Source organism: Oncorhynchus masou, chromosome 2, assembly GCF_036934945.1.
Source record: "Oncorhynchus masou masou isolate Uvic2021 chromosome 2, UVic_Omas_1.1, whole genome shotgun sequence".
Lineage (NCBI taxonomy): Eukaryota > Metazoa > Chordata > Actinopteri > Salmoniformes > Salmonidae > Oncorhynchus > Oncorhynchus masou.
In genome coordinates this window covers 28,357,398-28,377,641 of record NC_088213.1, presented here as the reverse complement: position 1 = coordinate 28,377,641, position 20,244 = coordinate 28,357,398, and the positions used below count along the sequence as shown (strand labels likewise).

Below are 20,244 nucleotides of genomic sequence, written 5' to 3'. Positions count from 1 at the left end.
CTGTGTATTTGTGGCATTATGTCTGCTCTACTCTATTCCTGCTTTCTTTCCTCCCTCTTCCCTGCTGCATCCCTGGTGTAGTGATGGGTTTACAGAATGGAGCAATGACAAGGAACTTCATTGCCAATTTCAAAGATCATAGGTTACCTATGGTCACAGTCGGGAGGTGTGTCCAATGTGTCTCACATTTGAACTATAATACCATAACTCTTCCCATTTTGTTGTGCTTTGGTGGTGCTTCCTTTTCATGTTAGGCTACGGAGAGATGTTAATTTTACTACACAGTATATCCATGATTCCTTACCCTCTAAAACAAAACCACCACTTCTGTCACTGTGAAATGAAATGACATGTTTAGAACAAGATATGTTTTGCTAAGTATTTTAATCCCTTTGGAGAGCCTAACTTTGAAGACTACGGATGATTACAGGCATTGAGCATGCTGTGTTTAGCCTGCATGCCCACGTTTTCTTTACCCACGTGTCTGGTGCCTGCAGTTCAGCTTAAAGGTAGCTGGGCTCTGGAGAAAGGCATAACCCCTCCTGAGTCCTCACTGACATTCACCCGTATTCAAAATGCTGCTCTTGTTTTCATTTTCCTCACAGATAATGTCCTGTTTTATCTTTGCAAGCATCTCTTTGGCAGCTGAATGATACTCGTTGTTAATCGTTAGCATGTGTGATGTTTGTGGTTCCTGAAATGTAAACACATTGGTTTGATCTTTATTCAATTTAGTCTGTGTGAATCCTCATATTCAAATAGCTTGGTGCAGGATGAAGGTTGTTTTTGTGTGTCCTGACATCCTGACAGTCTGTATGGTTTGTCAAGGGCGTTCATGTAAACGCACATTTAGCTGCTGTTCATGTCCTCAGGCTTTATACATTAATATGACAGTATTTGTTTAGCCATCACATAACTTGTGGGTGCTTTATGGGCAGTGCTCCACAAACAACCTCGGGAGGTGTGTCTCTGTCTTATGGAGCTGGGAAGGATTTCAGCCAGGTGAGTTGTCATGACTCTGTGTACATCATTCACTCAGAGACTTGCACAACTGCGCTATTCTCAAGTCATGGAATCTTTCTTTACCAACCATCTAACAGTTGTGGTGTCTCACTGACTCGCTTTTAGGTATGGTGTGGAGCCCCCAGGGTTGGTGAAGCTGGAGAGAGAGATAGATAGGGAGGAGGGAGGTTCTCTCACCTCATCATCACCTCTGGCCTTCCCCTTCCCCTCACCCACAACTCTTCCCTTGATCTTACCGCTGCTCCGTGCTCCTACACCCCCTGCTTCTGTATCCCCACCTCCCAGTCCAAGCCCACCCCCTTCTCAAGCCCCAGTAGACCCTACTCCTCTAACTTCCATCTCATCCTTGTCAACCACCACTAGCACAACTTCCACTCAAACCTCATCTGTTACCATTGTCACAACCTCCACTCAGACCCCTCCCACAACACCAACCACAGATCCTATCTCAGCCCTGAGCCTTACAGAGACCCCTGTCTCCCCCTCTCCACCTCCTCCTTCACATCCTCCACCACTGCCGTCACCTCCATCACAACCCTCCCCCTCCCCCTCACCTAAGCCCAAGGCGCGTCGTCCAAGCAAATCATCTGCTAAGAAAACGCCAAGCACATGCAACATGTTGGATGACATAGTAAGTACCTACTCTCAAATAGGCCTAAAGTAACCATGAATTACCCACCAATGTAATGAGAAATACAGTAGCTAATCAGTGTCATCTTGCCCCACTGACTGCACCAGACTTGCCCCACTGACTGCACCAGACTTCCTCTCCAATTGTTTAGCAAACATTCTTAGCGGTGATAATGCTGGTGGGAGGAGGTTGTGTCTTTGCTTGCTTTATCTGAGAGATGTTTTGTGTTTCAGGTGAGACACATTATTGAGGACTCGCCATGCAGCTGCCCCGCTAAGTTCCCTGTGGAGAAGCATCCTAAAGGATGCTACCGTGTCGGGGAGAAGGTCCTCTACGTAAGAGTATGTCAAAACCCCTTCGTTCACCCTAATTGTCGGGGTTAATAAACCTCAGGCAGTTGCGGGAAACCATGGAAGTAGATTATATTTATATTGTTCTATACAGCAGTGAGTGACATCATTTATAGGACACATACTGTATGGACATAAACATTCATTTAAACCAACAACCACATGAGGAAATGTAACAATTTAATTTGTTGGTATTGACTTAATAAAAACATATTACATTCTTTGCATTTCCTTATGTGTTTGTTTTTTAATCATGTGATATTTAAGAATGTTGATTGACATATATTGAGCAATGAGGGTGTGTTTGCTGCACTAAGCTGCAATAAGTGGGAATCTATAGAGAAGGACTTGTTCCAGGCAAAGCCCCATGGGATACAGGGTTGCTTGGCAACGGTAGACTGAGTTCACACCCTCTAATGGGGAAAAAGGTATTATTAAAACATGCCCAGGTTTGTATTACTTGATTTGTCCTAATATGTATTGAATGTGTCTTACAAATAAGTTATTCTATATTATTTTGTTAAACAAAAAGTTAAATCTTAGCTATAATGTAAAATTAACATTTATACTTGATTAAATTCAAAATGCACATCTTACTCAGTTGCTCCATATCTAATATATTCTGAAATGGACTATTCAATTCCATAGTTAATTTACCAATAATTGGATGGGGTTGCACTCTATGGGCTCAATGAACCAGAAATGCATCAATTGCTTCCTAAGTGGAAACGTTCCCTATATGGCCTTGACTGTCACTGTAGCATCGTCTGTCTTCTGTCCACACTGAGCTGACAGACCAAGTCGTATGTTGTTTCTTATCTTTTGGGGACAATTGGTCACCAACAGAAGACTGTTTTAATGCTCAGTTAATCTCATTGAAATCCATTGGCTTAGAATGTGTTACTCAATAACAGTATGTGATTTAGCTGTCTTTGTCAATAAGCTGACACGCTGAGTACAACTGCATTCCTATTTTTCTTCCCTGAGCAACAGAGGCCTTATTTGTACTGCCCATTTAGATATAATGGCTGCCTTAGACTCACTGAACACCTGTTTCTCAGTAATAGTCAAAAGTCTGACACGGGAAAACATGCCCTTGCGCCACATCAAAGAAAATGGAGGTCATAAAAATGGATAGCCAAGGGATGTTGTTGGTTTATGGGCAAGTTCAGTGAGGCTGTATGTTTAGGACGAACATTGACAAAGTGGAGAAATATGCCCTGACGGTTTCATGCTATTTTTCCTTTCTTTCATCCTTCAGTGTTTCTCGGCAACCAAGGTCATATGACTGGGGTTTGGTTGCATGTGAAATGTTTGTCTGTTGAAGCTCTGTATTTTTCCTGATATTCCAGATGCCCTCCCCTTAACACACTTTGGCTTATTTTAGTCTTCTGTGGTTTCCTGAGCATAACTGCTAATTACATATTTAATTACAGCAACATGGACTTGTGCCAGGCTACGTTACCTTTTTCACTTTAGATTGTCTGTGTGCCCAACATCTCCATCCTAACTGTTATTACTTTACAGAGGTATTCAACCGTTGGTCTGCAGCCCATGTACAGCAGGGTGTCCAAAAAAAGATAAATAAAAAATATTACAAAAAAGTGATTGTATTTCATTTTATTAATTCAATGTTTTTAAGAATATCGCTAGCGGCCTCCCGGTTGGCGCAGTGGTCTAAGGCACCAGAGATTCTGGATTCGAGCCCAGGCTCTGTCGCAGCCGGCCGCAACCGGGAGGCCCATTGGGCAACGCACAATTGGCCCAGTGTCGTCCGGGTTAGGGAAGGTTTGGCCGGCAGGGATATCCTTGTCTTATCGCGCACTAGCGACTCCTATGGCAGGGCGCAGTGCATGCTGACCAGGTCGCGAGGTGTACGGTGTTTCCTCCGACACATTGGTGCGGCTGGCTTCCGGATTGGATGTGCATTGTGTCAAGAAGCAGTGCGGCTTGGTTGGGTTATGTTTCGGAGGACGCATGGCTCTCGACCTTCGCCTCTCCTGAGTCTGTACGGGAGTTGCAGCGATGAGACAAGACTGTAACTACTACCAATTGGACACCATGAAATTGGGGAGAAAAAGGGGTAAAAGAAATATATATATAATATCGCTAGCAACAACAGAATTAATGCATTGTGAATAACAAAAAAAGAAGAGAATATATATTATTGTCATCCACACCAGAAAAGAGCATATCTTATTTTCTTTCTAATGTCGCCTAATGTATGATGGGAGTCCCTGGGTCGCCGGTTGCCTAGGAGGAGGTTCCTGGGCCAGAAAAGGTTGACGACTCCTGCTGTACAGCACTACCTGTAGGATACAGTCCTTTCTCTCAATCACAAAAAACACACTTCTCTTCTCTGTATGAATAGAGCCCCTGTGAATGTGTGGAGTGATGCCCTGATAACCCCTGTATGTCTGTTTGGATGTATGAGTACTGTGATGTTTGCTTGGCTTTTTAAAGAGCAGAATCTATTGATTACTAAGACCAAGTCATTAGTGGTGTGATTTAATCAGACAGCTCATTGAAGCCTGGCCTGGTATGACACCCCCTCTTTCCACTGGAGATTTTTCAATCATGCTAGCCCTGGAGGGCTCCATGCAGCATTCTCAGCTTTTGAAGAAAGGAAGGCTTTTCTTCTCCAAGCCCAATTAAGCACCAGGCTTTTTAGCAGGGATGGTAACTGTGTCTGGCACTGAAGAGAATGGAGACATTAAAACCTCTCACAATATCATCTCACTTCCATTACTTCCTATTTCCATCAGAAACATAGGAGCTTTGTTTGGTTTGCTTTATATTTTAGCAGTGGTCTGACTGCTATAAAAAGAAGACATATCTCCATTAAAGCAATCATTAAAGTTCTATGGGATCACCTAAAAGAAAAAAGTAGTTTAATTTAAGAATAAGTAGGAGACGGTGGTTAGGTTATACTAAAGTCACTGCCCTTTTTGCATGTGACAAGATCCTCCCATAGAGTGAGATACATGTGAATTTCTACAATACAATTACTCCATCTCTCATGCAATGACCAATGCAATCACAATAATCTTTCCTCAGAAGGGAATGGTTTAAGCATGGCCCCTAGTGGATGATGGGTGAAGGCCTCTTCCTCCATTATCATTCTCATGAATCTTTCAACAACAAACCCAGAGGAGAGAGAATCAATAGAGCTGCCAGGGAAGGAAGACACAGGGGAATCCAGCAGTCAGCTTATGGGCTGTAGTAAAGGCACACGTGTGGGGGGGCAGGGGCTGTTAGAATGAATCTGATTATATAGAAGAAGATGTCTGCCGCAGGGGGTTGTGTGCACAATTCCTGAGAAAGTCTACTTGCATAATTCCACTATGTGAATATTGAGTTTTGAGAGCCATAACAGTCATAACGTGTTTTGACTAGTGTTCTGTGTTGACTAGTGTTCTGTTACATATGCAATTAATTAAATACAGTAACCCAAATATATTTTCCTCATAGAGCTCTTGAAATATAGTGCTTTCGAGAGACTACTGAAAAGACATTCTTATAGCCTACAGTATTTTATCCCACATTTGTATGGACAGCCCTAACCTAAGGTTGATGAATGGAAGAAACATAAATGGGTGTTTCCCTCCCTCCCTCTTACCCTTGTGTTTGTGTGTTATGTCAAACTTGACCCTGCTGTCAGCAATAACATTTTAATCTGCCGGTGGACAGCTGAGGCAAATCACGTTTCAGGGTCTTCTTGGGTTGGTAAATGGGACTACCAGGCATTGTCTGTGTGCACGTGGTTGCTTGTGTATGTGCGTGTGTGTATTCACTTACACCCCTCCACTGTCCATCTCGCCATTAGTATGCATAGTGGAGGACAGGAGGCGTATAGCAGGGGTGTAAATCTGCTTGTATTATCACATTCTTAATGGTTCCATAATGAAGGGGTTATGGGCGATAAGGAAGGAGGGGGTGGGCCGGTGTTGACAGGACGGATGGCCAGGCAAGGCCTCTTGGGAATCCAGATGTCTGTGTGGAGCTACAGCTTTGTAAAGAGACAGCGGTCTCTATTTCGCTGCTTTAATTTTCTTACAATCCGACTGTATTATTTGAGAGCTGTTGCCATGGTAGCGTCAGGTTTGCACCAGACCAGCCGTGATGTGTAGAGGAAGGTGTCTATGCAGTAGTTGTCAGAGGGCTTGATTTAAAGAGTGCTGATGTCTGTTTGCCTGCTATCACGGGTGTTCTAAGTGTAACTATGTACATGGTGACTTCACACCAACGTACCATTTATGAATGCTGTGTGCTCTGTGTGCCCGTGCGTGCATGTCTGTGGATTAGTCCACTGCATGTGCTCAGCTGGCGTCATGAGGCAGTGTTTCATTTGGCTTAATGAGATTTTGACAAAGATGTCTCTTTCTATGGCTCAGAGATCATTTGACTTTCATGAGGGCTGTTACACAGGCAGAAGGAATTGGTCAATATTTGATTGGAAGGGTATCTTCTCTTGGTTCAGGGGGGTCATACAACGAGCAGTTTCAGTCTGGGGAGTGGATCATAACATTTTCCAAGGTTACTATGCCTTGGCCTACTTGAAATCAGACATAGGTAAAGGGCATTCCAAAACCAAGCTAGGTACTGAGCAACAAACAAGTACTTTTGTTGTGATATGATTGAATTGGTTAAGTTGCTCAAATAGAATAGCAGTCATGGGTTGTATTGTACCTGCTGTTTCTGACTATCCGCTCCATCTTGTTCTTCCTGCAGATGCTGAATGAACGTCATGTGATGGTGCGCATCGGGGGAGGCTGGGAGACCTTGGGATGTTACCTGCTGAAGCATGACCCCTGCCGGAGTCCACCGGTCACCCCGGTCAGGACCTGTCGGGCCAAAGGGAAGTCCCCCAGCATGAAGGACTTCTCACCACTGTCACCAGACAGCTACATGGTGGTGGGGGCACACTCCCGTGCCAAGAAATAAAACATGAATCTGTTCAACCATAACAGAACTGACACCACAACCTAGCAATGAAGCTTCCTGGTTATTCTGAGCATATCAAGGTTTTTTCTGGAGATGTATTATTATCTGTTGGGTTTAGTGACTCACATGTATGTAGAAAGGTATATTTTATCATCTAAAGGATTTCAACAAAATATGGTGTTATTTTTAAGGTTAGTTTGAAAAAGTGATTTTATCTGTAAAAATCTATCCTGTAGTCTTTAAAAGAGTTGATCCAGAATGGCTAGTATAGCTGAGGGTATTGGTGTTTATAGTTGTATTTTAATATATTGGATGAGGGCTCATCTCAAGACTGTCCAGTCATTTCTCTATAAGAATTGTTTTATTGTACTATAAGATATTTTTCATAGTACCCTGAGAGTAGATGATATAGGGATAATTTATTAAATGTTTATTTTTCAGTATTTTATGTATATTATTTATGTACTCTGATTGAATATCATGTAATGACATCACATGTTTACCTTTTTTCATGCCCATGCAAACTATGAATTTATCTGTAGTCAGTTGTTCGATGGTTAGCTACTAACCTGCAGCCTTGACTCTTCCTCAGTTGCTGGAATAAACACGACTGAGGACACAGCCAGAAAATACTCAACTCTCCTCTAGGTGGCATCGTGTCATAAGAAATAGATGGTACAAGCAACACCTCGCCCAGGGTTTCTTAGCAGCTACGGCTGCATTTAGACATGCGGCATAATTACGATATTGTTTTGACCAATCAGATCAGCCCTAAAAATGATCTAATGTGAAAAGATCTGTGATTGGTCAAAATACCTATTGGTGGGGAAAAATATCAGAATTGGGCTGCCTGTCTAAATGCAGCCTAATATTATTACAGGGAATTCATCCACTGAGGTCCACTTAAAGTAAGTCTAGCATTTGGACTAAATCAGTGTCAGTTCACTAACTGACAGATGTCAGCAACATCCATGTGATTGTTTTTAAAACCTCCTCAATGCTGTATTAGTTTGGAGAATGAATATGTGTTACATACTGACGAAAGACAAACTGAGATGGATGATGGTTGTTTTTTATTGTCAAATCATGGCATTTGTGTAATTCCTCTGAAAAATGTGCCACATGTCCAACCAAAACTTTACTGCAGTGGTTGCAAGAACCATAATAGCCTATTTGATTATACTCTATGAGTGAAATAGTGTAGATGTAAGCCCAGATGGGCAGTTCACAGGAAGAGGTTTACCTAAGCTCAGTGTTTTTCTGTTGTGACATAAGATGACATAGACATCTAGAATACATGAAATATACAGACACAATTGACTTCAGAATAGTATGTTAATTACATTTTATTTCAGTAAAATAAATTAGATAAAAAAATGGACACGTTTGAATACATTAAAAGAAATGAACCATAATGATCTCATGCAAGACTATAATGTCTTTTAATCGTCTTTCTCCATCCTCGTGGATTGAACCAGTATAAATGACTTGTAGAAAATCATAGCAGTGCTACTTAAAGAGGTGCCACTTGAAAGTGTGGCATTTGTACACAGTGTCCCACATTGCTCACACTGAACACTTTCCAGTTCCTCATGAAACACGAGAAGTCCCACTAAGAGAACTATTTTGCTGTCACTTTTGCATACAAGTTGTATATTGTGCTTACCCCTTCTCTCATTCTTTTTTATGTGGCCATTTTACTACTTGTTCAGCATTCTTGGTACGCTACCCAGATATTTCTCTATCAACCAGTTTAGCAACAGAACCTTTATCATTATTCAAACAACACAATTGCAATAAATGTATTGTTTATTGTAGCAATTATCCATGCATTCAATACCATTGGCCAATTTAGAGATCTAAGGGACAAAACCTGTACATGTGTGTTGATATAAACTGGAGGAGAAGACTGTGGATGAGCTCAGAATGGCAGCAGAACACCACCAATATCCACAACTCTTTTACAAGTCTGAGGTGGTGCTACATATAGTAGCAATGTTGGGATGTTTCACTTTGTAGTCACTTTGAGGCAATGTTTTTATCTACAGTCAAATACTAATTCACTGGAAAGGTTATAGCTCATCACCTCACCTCATAACACTGCTGGAAAAGTGTCACAATGAGTGCCTTTTTACATATAGGTAACAAAACAGTGTTACTTGAGTACCCTGTACTCACAAAATACATTGATTCCATCTTACCTGTAATTCCATCTTAATTCATGTGCAGTGCTAGCCTCCGAAGCCTGCCTGAACCTAGACCTGCCACAAACAAACTCCCAACATGGCCTGAGTTTCCTCCCAGAACCTTTATGTAATACACACGTGTGCTTGTATAATTATTACACCTTACAGAGTGCACTTAGAGTACATTAATCAAATGTTACCCAAATGAGGGCCTTTTGACCTCTCTTTGTCTCTACGAATTGCAAACGGGACTCTGCAAAGGGCCAGTAAGACTGCCTGTTGCCTGGGGCAAAGGTGGCACTGAAATTAAGAAATGGTAAGCTCCCTCAATTAATTCAGGAAAGTGGTCGACTCAATAGGGATCCACACTGAAGTGACACAGATGATGCTTTAACAGGACATCATGTTGTCTGCTTACAAAATGCCACATTATTGGTCTTGTCTCCAAGAGACCTGAGCTGATTCCTCGTTTCCCCCTACTGAGGAAGCATACAGAGAACAGCTATGTGCAAGAGCAGACACCCCTGCATCAAACTTGAGGAGAGAAGGATTGGTAGACAGGAAAAAACAACATACCAGTGGTGTTACTGATGTAAACATGATATTAAGTATGACTTTTCACAGCCCTACTGCTCTCTCAATGTAAATCTCAACATTACCCATTTTCACTTACAGAAGAATATTAACAGAAATGTTGCGTTGAATAAGACATGGATTCAATGATAAACTTAAACAGAAGCTTTGGGAATCTATGCTGTGCAAACACCTGCATTTTGCAGCAGTTCACACAAACCAAATCACTTAATGCATTGATACTTGCTACAAACAATGTGCTGTGCTATGTGAAGGTTTTTGTGCAAGAATACATTAAATGCAAGTCCAACACTGGTGTCTGCAGTTCAATTCCTGCCAAATCCTAGACGGCAGGTATTGTCACTTATAACTGTAAAGGACTGTCTGTCATTGTTTCTAAGTTTGAATGTGTTACCAGAAGGTTACATTTTTTTTCATTGAACCCTGTCCTTCAACATACAATATTTACTGATCCTTAAAGGTCCAATGCAGATGTTTTTATCTCAATATCAAATAATTTCTGGGTTATAATTAAGTAGCTCACTGTGATTGTTTTCAATTAAAATAGCTTCTTAGCAAAGAGCAATTTCTCAAGCAAGAATTTTGCTACGACTGTCTGGGAATGGTCTGAGTGGGGAGGAGAAGACTGATCAAACAGCTCTTACACTAAAATGGCATTATCAGCATTTCAAAGTATTATTCCAACCGCATAGTGTGGAAATATATATAAAACACAGACAAATCACATGTTTGACTGCACTGGACCTTTAACTGCCTCTGCTACTCTCAAACAGTACTTAATGTGCCTTGCAATCACTCTTATTCTTCTAATCATGAAGCGTACAATTTATTCCAGCAAACAACACCACTGAAGACCCAAATTGCCATTGTTACCTCGAAACAAACAGGAAAAAAATCTTATTCAAGAGTTACTTTATACAAACAATGACCTGAATCTACATAGAGATGCATTTGTACATACTGAATCATAGAAGCGCTGAAAGATTTGCTCTTCAAAAGCGCAGTTCTGTATTTTATCTTGCTGTTCCACCCCTGCCATTTCCATGTTGTGCTCTTGGTCCTCTGCTGCAAGAAGCAGGTTTTAGGCTTAAACTGTAAAGTCCTTCCTAGGGATAATGCTTGACATCAGTCAGCTGATTCAAAACAACGGACAGTTTATGCCAGCATAATATTTTGTTGCGAACAATAACAAACACAGTACAGACCAACCGACTAAAAGAGGAATGATGACAGGATGCTCTGCCACGTTTTCTTGTTTGTTGGATTGTTCCATCTAGAGATGCTTGTTGTTTCTTTCTAAGCTTTTGGACTGTGTTCTGTGTTGTGTGTGTTAAAAGAGAGCACCATTTTAAGACAATTCCTCTAGGCTGCCATAGAGTTAGTAGTCAAACGTTTAACAACAAAAAGGTCTTGCCATGTCTGTGTGTCTTAGATGTACAGTAAATAGTACAGTTTGGTATGTCTTTGCTCTGTTCTCCCATGTACATTTTCTCTGGTACACTCATGATTCAGATGGATGACAGAGGTGGTATGGACAGGGAAGGTGATGAGGTGAGATGGTGGTTGGACAAAAACGTTGGACGAAGTTGGATGGGTGTTGCTTATTTGTGCGCTTTGTGGGCCAGTCACACAGTCCCATCACACGGTTCCGTTCTCCTGTCTGGGCTTGTGGACGGTTGTACGGGAGGGGGTGCTTAGGGATGGGGCCAGGGTGCACAGGAAACCAGCCAGCAGAGTGAGGCCTAAGCCCCCCCAGGCACAGAACATGGACCAGCCGTAGCCATGGCTAATATCCTCTGGGAGGCCATACATGTAGCGTGGGTAACGCGACAGCTCAAAGTTGATGCCCGCCACACATGTACACAGGGAGATGATACAGCACGTTCCTGAGGGAGGACAAGGAGACAAATGGAAATGTACGGGATTCACAGCAACTTCAATGAACTATATACGGTATTATGTCATTCCTATGTTGGTAGGCCTAGTGAGTCAGCCAGACAATAAATGGTAACATCTTCACACTCCATTTACAGAGATGTCATGATTTATTGTACATCTTATTATATAAACCTATATGTGTTCACACATATAGCTCTCTCTCACACACAAGTGCATATATTGTGTAGACAACTACTGTAGTCTACACAATGCTTCAAACAAAGACACACACGCACGCACACACACACACACACACACACACACACACACACACACACACACACACACACACACACACACACACACACACACACACACACACACACACACACACACACACACACACACACACACACACACACACACACACACACACACACACACACACACACACACACACACACACACACACACACACACACACCAAACAGAGAGGAGACAGCACTTACCTCCCATGAGAAAGAGTAGTCCAGCTACATACTGCATGAGGTCATGCTGCTGACAGCAGCCCAGCACTCCGATAATCCAGCCAAACAGGATGATGGACACGGCCATGCCCACAAAGCCAGCCGTCATCCTGCGTAGATCTGCACCAACAGACACACACCTCCGTCATTTTAGTGGACAAAGAACAGTGGAGATCAGAGCAGGAGGCCCAGTGGGATCTACAGCATGCACAGCACAGAAATGCAATGTCTGCACAATCATATTCACGGCATATGATACATAGAATATTCCTGACACAAATAGAGCCATACACCCTTACAAATCCCTGTCACTTCCTTCATAGAACCATGTAATCTTCCTTATCTTTTTGAAGGATATCAAAACTAGAGAGGACGAAAGGGAGGGGTGAACAGCGATAACAAGAAGATGAAATTGCTCTCAATGGCAGCCACTTTAAATGTATTTGATCCTGAGATAACAGTTAGAGAGAAAGAGAACTAGAGAGATAGACAGAGAGAGAGAAAATGATTGAACACGGAGAGTCCAGACATACTGTACAGCCAGTAAGACATCCATTAGATAGACAGACAGACAGTCAGACAGACAGGCTCAGACTTACGGAGTGCATGCCACTCATCCTGACGGATGGTCTTGGTGATGTTGATGGGTAAATTTCGCGGAAGGATGGAGGAAGAGTAGTGATACTTGACTGGGATGCACCGCTGAATCAATCCTGAAGAAAAGAGTTGATGATTATGATAGAAACACAGTCTTGATAAGACCTTGATAAAACAGGCTGCTTTGTCGACAATAAACTCAACCACACTGAATATGGTGACTCAGTTAAGCATGTAGACACTACAGTAGTTCTAAAAGAGAAAAATTGTTATGAGTCCTTTGTGTCACTGTGAATGATGTCATCGTGCAATATCCTCAGTGTGCCTCAACGCGAGAGACAGCTAGCTGTGATTCAGAGCAGAAACAGCATCCGGCATCATTCATGTAGATCAGCCTCTAATTATCTCTCTGTGCGAGGTGGGTATCCAGACCAATTATAACAACAGGAAGAGACGAGTCTTGCATTTACTGTTTCATCATATCACTCCGATGAGATAGACCACCTATGCTCAAATTATTGCAAATATCTTCACATATTCCTGGATGTTGTGTACTGTAATCAGTTACTTGTTTGATCAGGGAGAAGGGAGATTTATGTTGGAATATGTTCATGACATGGTTTTGTAAGTGTGGAAGAAGACCCCTGCCATAAAGCCTAGTCAGTCACCATGAATGGAAAAGGATATATGGTTCTGGCATAAACAAGAGGAAGAATCAAAAAGGAAAACATGAACTAGTGTGAATGTTCAAAAAAGGGTTTGACAAGGATTAGTATTGAGTTCACTCAGTTCAGAGTACAGAAATACATAATTCATTATTCTCATGTTCGGTGGGGAAGCACAATATATCCAGATGAGCGGTGAGACATTTATGTCCCATGACTACTTCTGCAATATCTAACATTGTGTGAGCCTCAAGACCAAGAGCTATGGATGGAGATCAATTTACTTAGCACTTGCTCAGCAGCAGATCTGACTACCTACTCACAAATATTATTTGATACATTTTAGGTCAAAGGCAGCAAAAACAAGTAATCAAATGTATTGACGCACCAAATGTGATAGAGTTGTCAAAAGTCACAGTGTGAAGCTCCACTCTTAGAACACCTGGACTTCAGCTGCAAACATTCAGCTATGTGAAGCTAAGGAAGTCAAAAGTACTGTATGCAGGCTCAAACATGGAGCCAACAGTTCACGCCCTGATATGGAACTATAGCAGCCTGAGAGAAGAAATAGACATTTCTGGATTGGGTTCCATGTCCCAGTTACTGAGGAGAATCTATAGTATTGGCCATATTAATCACTTTCAATGTGTTGTGGTCTCATAGTGTGGTGGTAGCCAGTTCTGTTTGTGCTTAAGCCAACTCATCTGTCATTTGTTTTCATGCCATAGATGTAGCATTGCATTACAAACATATCTGGCTAGTGGCTACCCCCTGGTCTCACCATGTTACTTATATCAGTATTACTGTGATGGTGGTATACAGACCTACTAACTTCACTTTAGAGACACTTTAAGGTTTGAGTTGTGAGGTGTCTGCAGATGCTGACCAACTCATCATTCTGATAAACAAGGGAGCAACTAGAGAGAATATCATGTTGTCCAGTGGGCCTATGTGTCTCAATGCAATTCAACCTGAGGGTGTAGTGGATATTGTTGTCAATTTATGATATGATACAGATTACCTTATTCTATCAAAGAAATCAGCTCACTTTCCCACAATTCTGACAACAGTTACCGTTTACCTCAGCATGAGGGTCGTTCCACCAATTCGGTGCCTTTTGAGATGTGTAACTTCAGGATTATATATTTATTTGCTTGTAACATTCTGTCATTAAGACCACATGTTCAACTTAATAAAATAAAAATCTCAAGTAAAAAAAAAAAATGACTGTAGTAAGTGCCTAATAAGTGCCAAATAAAGTAACAGGGTTGACCATAACAGGGTTGAAGTCAGCCATACATCCACATATGACATAGGGAATGGAAGATTGTTGTGCGAAACAGAGAATGGCAATTAAATGCAAGCTACACCCAAAGAAATGACATTGTTAAAACATTTCTAGGGTTGACGTGATATGCTCGACCCGCTCAGTTTTCCACCACAAAACAGGCAAAAAAAAGGAGAGCCAGCTCACCTGCTTTTACACTATGATTTTACTATAGATGGGATGGTTGTTTAACAAAATGCATGTGCAGCTATGGGGCAAAGCAGACAGGGTTGGCTTAGATTGTTGACAACACGTAAACTATATTTCCTCTCCAATGTTTATTGAAAACAAATACATTTGCTCAATGAGCACGTACTTGTTGTTTCTCAAATACATCGTTACAATTGTTGGTTAGCTAGCCTGCTTGGGAAAGGTGTGCCGCTAGCGGGACAACTCGACAACATCCGGTGAAATTGCAGAGCGCAAAATTCAAATTACAGTATTATAAATATTTAACTTTCATAAAATCAAGTGTAATACATCAAAATAAAGCTAAACTTCTTGTTAATTCGGCCACTGTGTCAGATTTCAAAAAGGCTTTACGGCAAAAGCAAACCATGCGATTATCTGAGGACAGCGCCCAGCACACAAAACCATACAAACATTTTCCAGCCAAGTAGAGGAGTCACAAAAGTCAGAAATAGTGATCAAATTAATCAATTACCTTTGATGATCTTCAAATGGTTGCACTCAAAAGACTCCATGTTACACAATAAATGTTTGTTTTGTTCGATAAAGTCCCTCTTTATGTCCAAAAACCTCAAAGGCAGTCACAACAGGCACAACAGGCAGACAAAAAATCCAAATAGTACTAGTAAAGCTTGTAGAAACATGTCAAACAATGTTTATAATCAATCCTCAGGTTGTTTTTTTTAATAATCAATAATATTTACACCGGACAATAGCGTTGTCAATATAAAGGTGCACCAAACAGCTCTGGGACTTTCCACTGTCCACTCATTCAAAGTGGTCATTCTCCTTCATTTTTCAGAATAAAAGCCTGAAACAATGTCTAAAGCCTGTTCACATCTAGTGGAAGCCATAGGGAATGCAATCTGAGTCATATTCCTTTATATGGTGGATAGGCTTTCAATGGAAAAACACCCATTTCAAAATAATGGCACTTCCTGGATGGATTCTCCTCAGGTTTTCACCTGCCATATCAGTTCTGTTATACTCACAGACATTATTTTAACAGTTTTGGAAACTTTAGAGCTTTGTCTATCCATTATATGCATATCCTAGCTTCTGGGCCTGAGTAACAGGCAGTTTACTTTGGGGACCTCATTCATCCAAACTACTCAATACTGCCCCCAGTCCCAGAAAGGCTAGCTAGAAAATTTGAGCCATATTGGCATAGACGTGACATCAGTCAAAACACCACATGGCAGCTTGTCATTGTTCTTAGCTGGCCATCCAGAATAACAACACAGACTTCTGCCCCATTGAATCGCGAGCATAGTTTTCGTGATGTTGTCAGCTAACCCATTTATTAGGGACTACGGTTGAAAATGAGCCGGCTGGCTAAAACCGGCACTTTTACTGAAACGTTGATTAATGTGCACTGTCCCATTGAATGCACTGTCCCTGTAAAAAATAAAATAAACTCAACTCAACTATTAGATGTTAAATGTTTTGAAAAATGAACTGAGCTCTCGTTTTTATATGGTGAAACTAACCCATGAACATGTCCTCTAGGCCTACTCTGGACAGTTTGAATCTGATTGAATACATTAGGAAAACATCCTGGTAAACAAACACGCTATAATTTGTGGGGAATTCTCAAAATATTCAGTGTCTTGAATTTCCTTGAACGAAGGTACAGCTAACATTAATGCTGTTGTTCTCTCATCACTAGTCAGAATCTCAGAGTAGTCAGTCATGAACGCCTCATGGCATTGCACAGAAAGCCCTGCTGTCGTGTGTCGGACGAGGCCGTTCTGCGAGAGTTCTATGCACTGTGATTTCCTCTCTTACAGCTCAAAATTCCCACGAAGCAGGATGTTTATCAATAATTCAGTCCTTGGTCTTCTCTCGGTCTCCCCCGTGACAATCGACGCATCACCCATAACACATTATCTAGTATTTCAATGTAACAGATGCCAAATGCACTCAGCAAAATCGAACAGTCCAAATAGCACCTAAGACAAATCGTTTCGCTTTTATAAGGGACGACCCCTTCCTCCGCCATTGTGTGCTGCTGCTAGGCGAACGGACTGGGCGCAAAGCCTGAAAATAAATTCAGCACCATGGACAGCGGTGTACACACAAAGCGTAAAAAATACGCAAGTGCCACGTCTTCCGCGTCACGTACACCACTGGCATTTCCATCTAGATGATTTACTGATTATTTATTTGCTACTGTAGTTTACAATGATGAACAAAAGCCCCTCTTGTAAAATATTATTATGGCAACGGCCCTACAGTGGCAGTTAGGAGCATCAGTTAATCCCATGCCCATTGTATCAATATGATCGTGTTGAGTTTTGAACTGAGGATCTGAACATCATGCTTACACTCAGTGAGCAGCATCAGTACCACATCACACCAGGGCCTGATGTAGGCTATTAGCTGTAGCACCCTTACCTTTATATATGAGATCCTCTGTCTCCAGGTCAAATCCATCTCGATGACACTTTCTCCAGAGCCCAGAGATGGTTGAATTGAACTGGCGACTGCAGTGGGACTCCATAGCTGACGCTGCGGCCAGAAAGTGCCGTTTTTCCCTAATAAGAGGCTGAGCTCCGGCACTTGGACTGTTACCTTTCCTTTCAATGCCCTTTGGGGGCATCTGGAGGGGGAGATTGCTATTTGAGATATAGATGTACCCCGGGTCGTTTCTCTTGTTGGCGTAGTTTTTACACCTTTCTCGGTGTCTTCGCGCATCTGTCTCATACCAAAAGTCGGTACAGATTGCCATGGCTAGCAACCCCAACGCACAGAACGCTAAGAACAGCCCACTGCTGGTTAAAATTTTCATGGCGGCCATCTTCCCCACTCGATGGAGAGCCCAGACAGTCGCGAGAAGAATCCTCGGCTGCCGTGATGGTACCCCGTGTCAAAAATCCCGACGGCGCTCACACCCTCATGGAGCTCTGGACAGCAAACATGATGGACGCCCCGGTTCTCTTGGGCTAGGTGCTGTCTATTGTTGTCGTGCGCCCCGGCAGATGTGATGATTTTTCCACCATCTGTTTTGGTACTGGAAAGAGGAGAGGGGATGGATGGCGACCAATGCTGCGAGGAGAGGGTAGTGATGCAATGCACTCTCTCTCCTCTCGGGTTTCAGTAGGATGGGAAGAAACTAAGCACTGGCAATATATCTCCTGCAGGTTGTTCAATAATAATAATAATAATACTAGGGGTAAACATGTATGATTGATCAAATACGAATACATTGTGTTAATATACTAATTCTATAATATGTATTATTATTAGTATTATTGTTATTATTTGGGACATTGTGATCTGCTACAACTGTAAGGACCTGACACAGTTGTTTCACTATCATATTAAGTATATATATATATATATTGGGCCATGTTTTATGTATCATGAAGAAACATGCACATGGACCACATGCTGGATCAAAACCTATTTGTAACCCAACATATTTCATTACAAGCCTTTTCTGTGCACAGTTGACAAACGCACTGAGACAGGTGCAGGCTGAAATTCAATTGGACCTACCACAGCAATGATTGGTGTCTTTGTTTACAAACTACCACAATGCAGGTTTGATTTAATTGAGCCCACAGCCTTTCAATATAGTGAACGTTTCACTGTATAAAACAACATGGATACACACTGACCAAGGGATTCCCAAGGCCTACATCAGGGCTCTCCAGCCCTGTTCCTGGAGAGCTACTGCCCTGTAGGTTTCCACTCCAACCCTAATCCAGCACACCTGATTTAATAATTAGCTGCTTGATAAACTGAACCAGGTTAGTTGCAACTGGGATTGGAGTAAAAACCAACAGCAGGGTAGCTCTCCAGGAAGAAGGTTGGAGACACTTGGGCTATATGATAACATCAATATTTAAAATGAATAAAACTATATTCCTCATTCACTCAGGCTCGGCTGATCCAAAAACACTGCTAACGTATATCAAAGAAAAGTTTTACACAACTTCGGAGAGACATTCAATCAGTACTTAGGAATAGGTTTTAATTTACAATACAAAGCAATAATGTGTACATATTAAATGTTATTTCTTGAATAATTACATTGTTAGAGTAATTACATTGTCATTACACGAGTATAAGAGCAACAGTGTAAAGTGTTACCAATGAAGTTTTGGGGACATATTTCTATTCAACTTTGTGCATATGGGTCTCAATTGTTCATCTGAGGTAAAGGGAGGTAAAGATAGCAATGAAAATTGGCACATTGTTCAATAGTGCAACAATAGATGTCCTTGAAAGACTTACATGCATTTGTTTTCTCTGCGTATACCATGTGCAATACATGATCCCTTTAAATACAACAAGGTTTCAACCATTTACATCGGACAAGGCTTTTGTATAATTTTTCAAAGTGTGCCAGATTTGAGTTTGGAGGTCCGCTGATCTTGAACTGGACTTGTCTTTCCTAGGACCTAATGGGATCAAGACCGATCTATCTCCTGTTAGATATGTTGTGCAATGTTCCAATAGACAGTCAGAGGCGATTTATGCTCGAGGTCAGCGGTGTTAAGTTTATGGATTTTCTCGCTTTGCGGTATAGGTTGTCATTCATGTCTCATTTATACCTGGCACTAACATGTGTATTTTGTCCTGGTCAAGTCCACATTCTACATATGAAATTAAAATGTCTCTCATAGCTGTCCAATGTGTCCACATTGTGACTACATTTCTTGGTCCCGCCCTGTATGTAAATTATTTGACTTTCTTTCAAAAGTGTTTATTTTAAGACACAAATACATGCCATAAGTCAATGATTTTAGGTCTGATACTGATGATTTATAAATGCTTTCACAGTCCAGATCCATCTCCACTTGTAAGATATCCAGACACTATGTGAGAATCTTTTTTTTTGTTTTGATTTTTTTTTTTTTTTAATTTTACCCCTTTTTCTCCCCAATTTCGTGGTATCCAATTGTTTTAGTAGCTACTATCTTGTCTCATCGCTACAACTCCAGCCGCACCAATGTGTCGGAGGAAACACCGTGCACCTGGCAACCTTGGTTAACACGCACTGCGCCCGGCCCCCACACAGGAGTCGATGGTGCGCGATGAGACAAGGATATCCCTACCGGCCAAGCCCTCCCTCAACCAGGACGATGCTAGGCCAATTGTGCGTCGCCCCACATACCTCCCGGTCGTGGCCGGTTATGACAGAGCCTGGGCGCGAACCCAGGGTCTCTGGTGACTATGGGAGAATCTCAATTGCATCCTCTCTACTCGCCTCCTCTTCCATTGGAGGATGTCAGGGAGGGACCTCTGGCTTTCTTATCCAATGGGTTTACGAAGGCAAGGTGAAAGCGTGCGGAGTATTCAATTGAGATTCTCCCAATGCGTGC

At 41.8% G+C, this 20,244-nt stretch overlaps 2 protein-coding genes across 2 annotated transcripts; one reads left to right on the top strand and one right to left on the bottom strand.

Annotated features, from left to right (window-relative positions):
* The first annotated feature begins 76 nt into the window (after positions 1 to 76).
* LOC135558167 (growth arrest-specific protein 2-like) lies at positions 77 to 8,233 on the top strand. The gene is made up of 4 exons (XM_064991908.1): positions 77 to 1,002; positions 1,129 to 1,654; positions 1,888 to 1,995; positions 6,736 to 8,233. Exons 1-4 carry the CDS (start codon positions 977 to 979, stop codon positions 6,946 to 6,948), a joined length of 873 nt encoding a protein of 290 aa, XP_064847980.1. The 5' UTR covers positions 77 to 976; the 3' UTR covers positions 6,949 to 8,233.
* Positions 8,234 to 8,276: 43 nt separating this feature from the next.
* On the bottom strand, positions 8,277 to 17,992 carry LOC135558160 (transmembrane protein 178B-like). Its single transcript, XM_064991896.1, has 4 exons — positions 17,309 to 17,992; positions 12,733 to 12,846; positions 12,116 to 12,253; positions 8,277 to 11,614 (listed from the first exon to the last, which is right to left on the bottom strand). The coding sequence occupies exons 1-4, from the start codon at positions 17,709 to 17,711 to the stop codon at positions 11,367 to 11,369; spliced, it is 903 nt and encodes a 300-aa protein (XP_064847968.1). The 5' UTR covers positions 17,712 to 17,992; the 3' UTR covers positions 8,277 to 11,366.
* Between the last annotated feature and the right edge of the window lie 2,252 nt (positions 17,993 to 20,244).

What these genes read in the sequence shown, in the direction of transcription:
- LOC135558167 (XM_064991908.1), top strand. Translation starts at nt 977, where the DNA reads ATGGAGCTGGGAAGGATTTCAGCCAG. An exon ending in CTGGGAAGGATTTCAGCCAG is followed by an intron (nt 1,003 to 1,128) that starts GTGAGTTGTCAT and finishes ACTCGCTTTTAG; the next exon opens with GTATGGTGTGGAGCCCCCAG. An exon ending in AGAAGGTCCTCTACGTAAGA is followed by an intron (nt 1,996 to 6,735) that starts GTATGTCAAAAC and finishes TTCTTCCTGCAG; the next exon opens with ATGCTGAATGAACGTCATGT.
- LOC135558160 (XM_064991896.1), bottom strand. Translation starts at nt 17,711, where the DNA reads ATGGCCGCCATGAAAATTTTAACCAGCAGTGGGCTGTTCTTAGCGTTC. An exon ending in AGAGGATCTCATATATAAAG is followed by an intron (nt 12,847 to 17,308) that starts GTAAGGGTGCTA and finishes TCTTTTCTTCAG; the next exon opens with GATTGATTCAGCGGTGCATC. An exon ending in GGATGAGTGGCATGCACTCC is followed by an intron (nt 12,254 to 12,732) that starts GTAAGTCTGAGC and finishes CTGTTGGTGCAG; the next exon opens with ATCTACGCAGGATGACGGCT.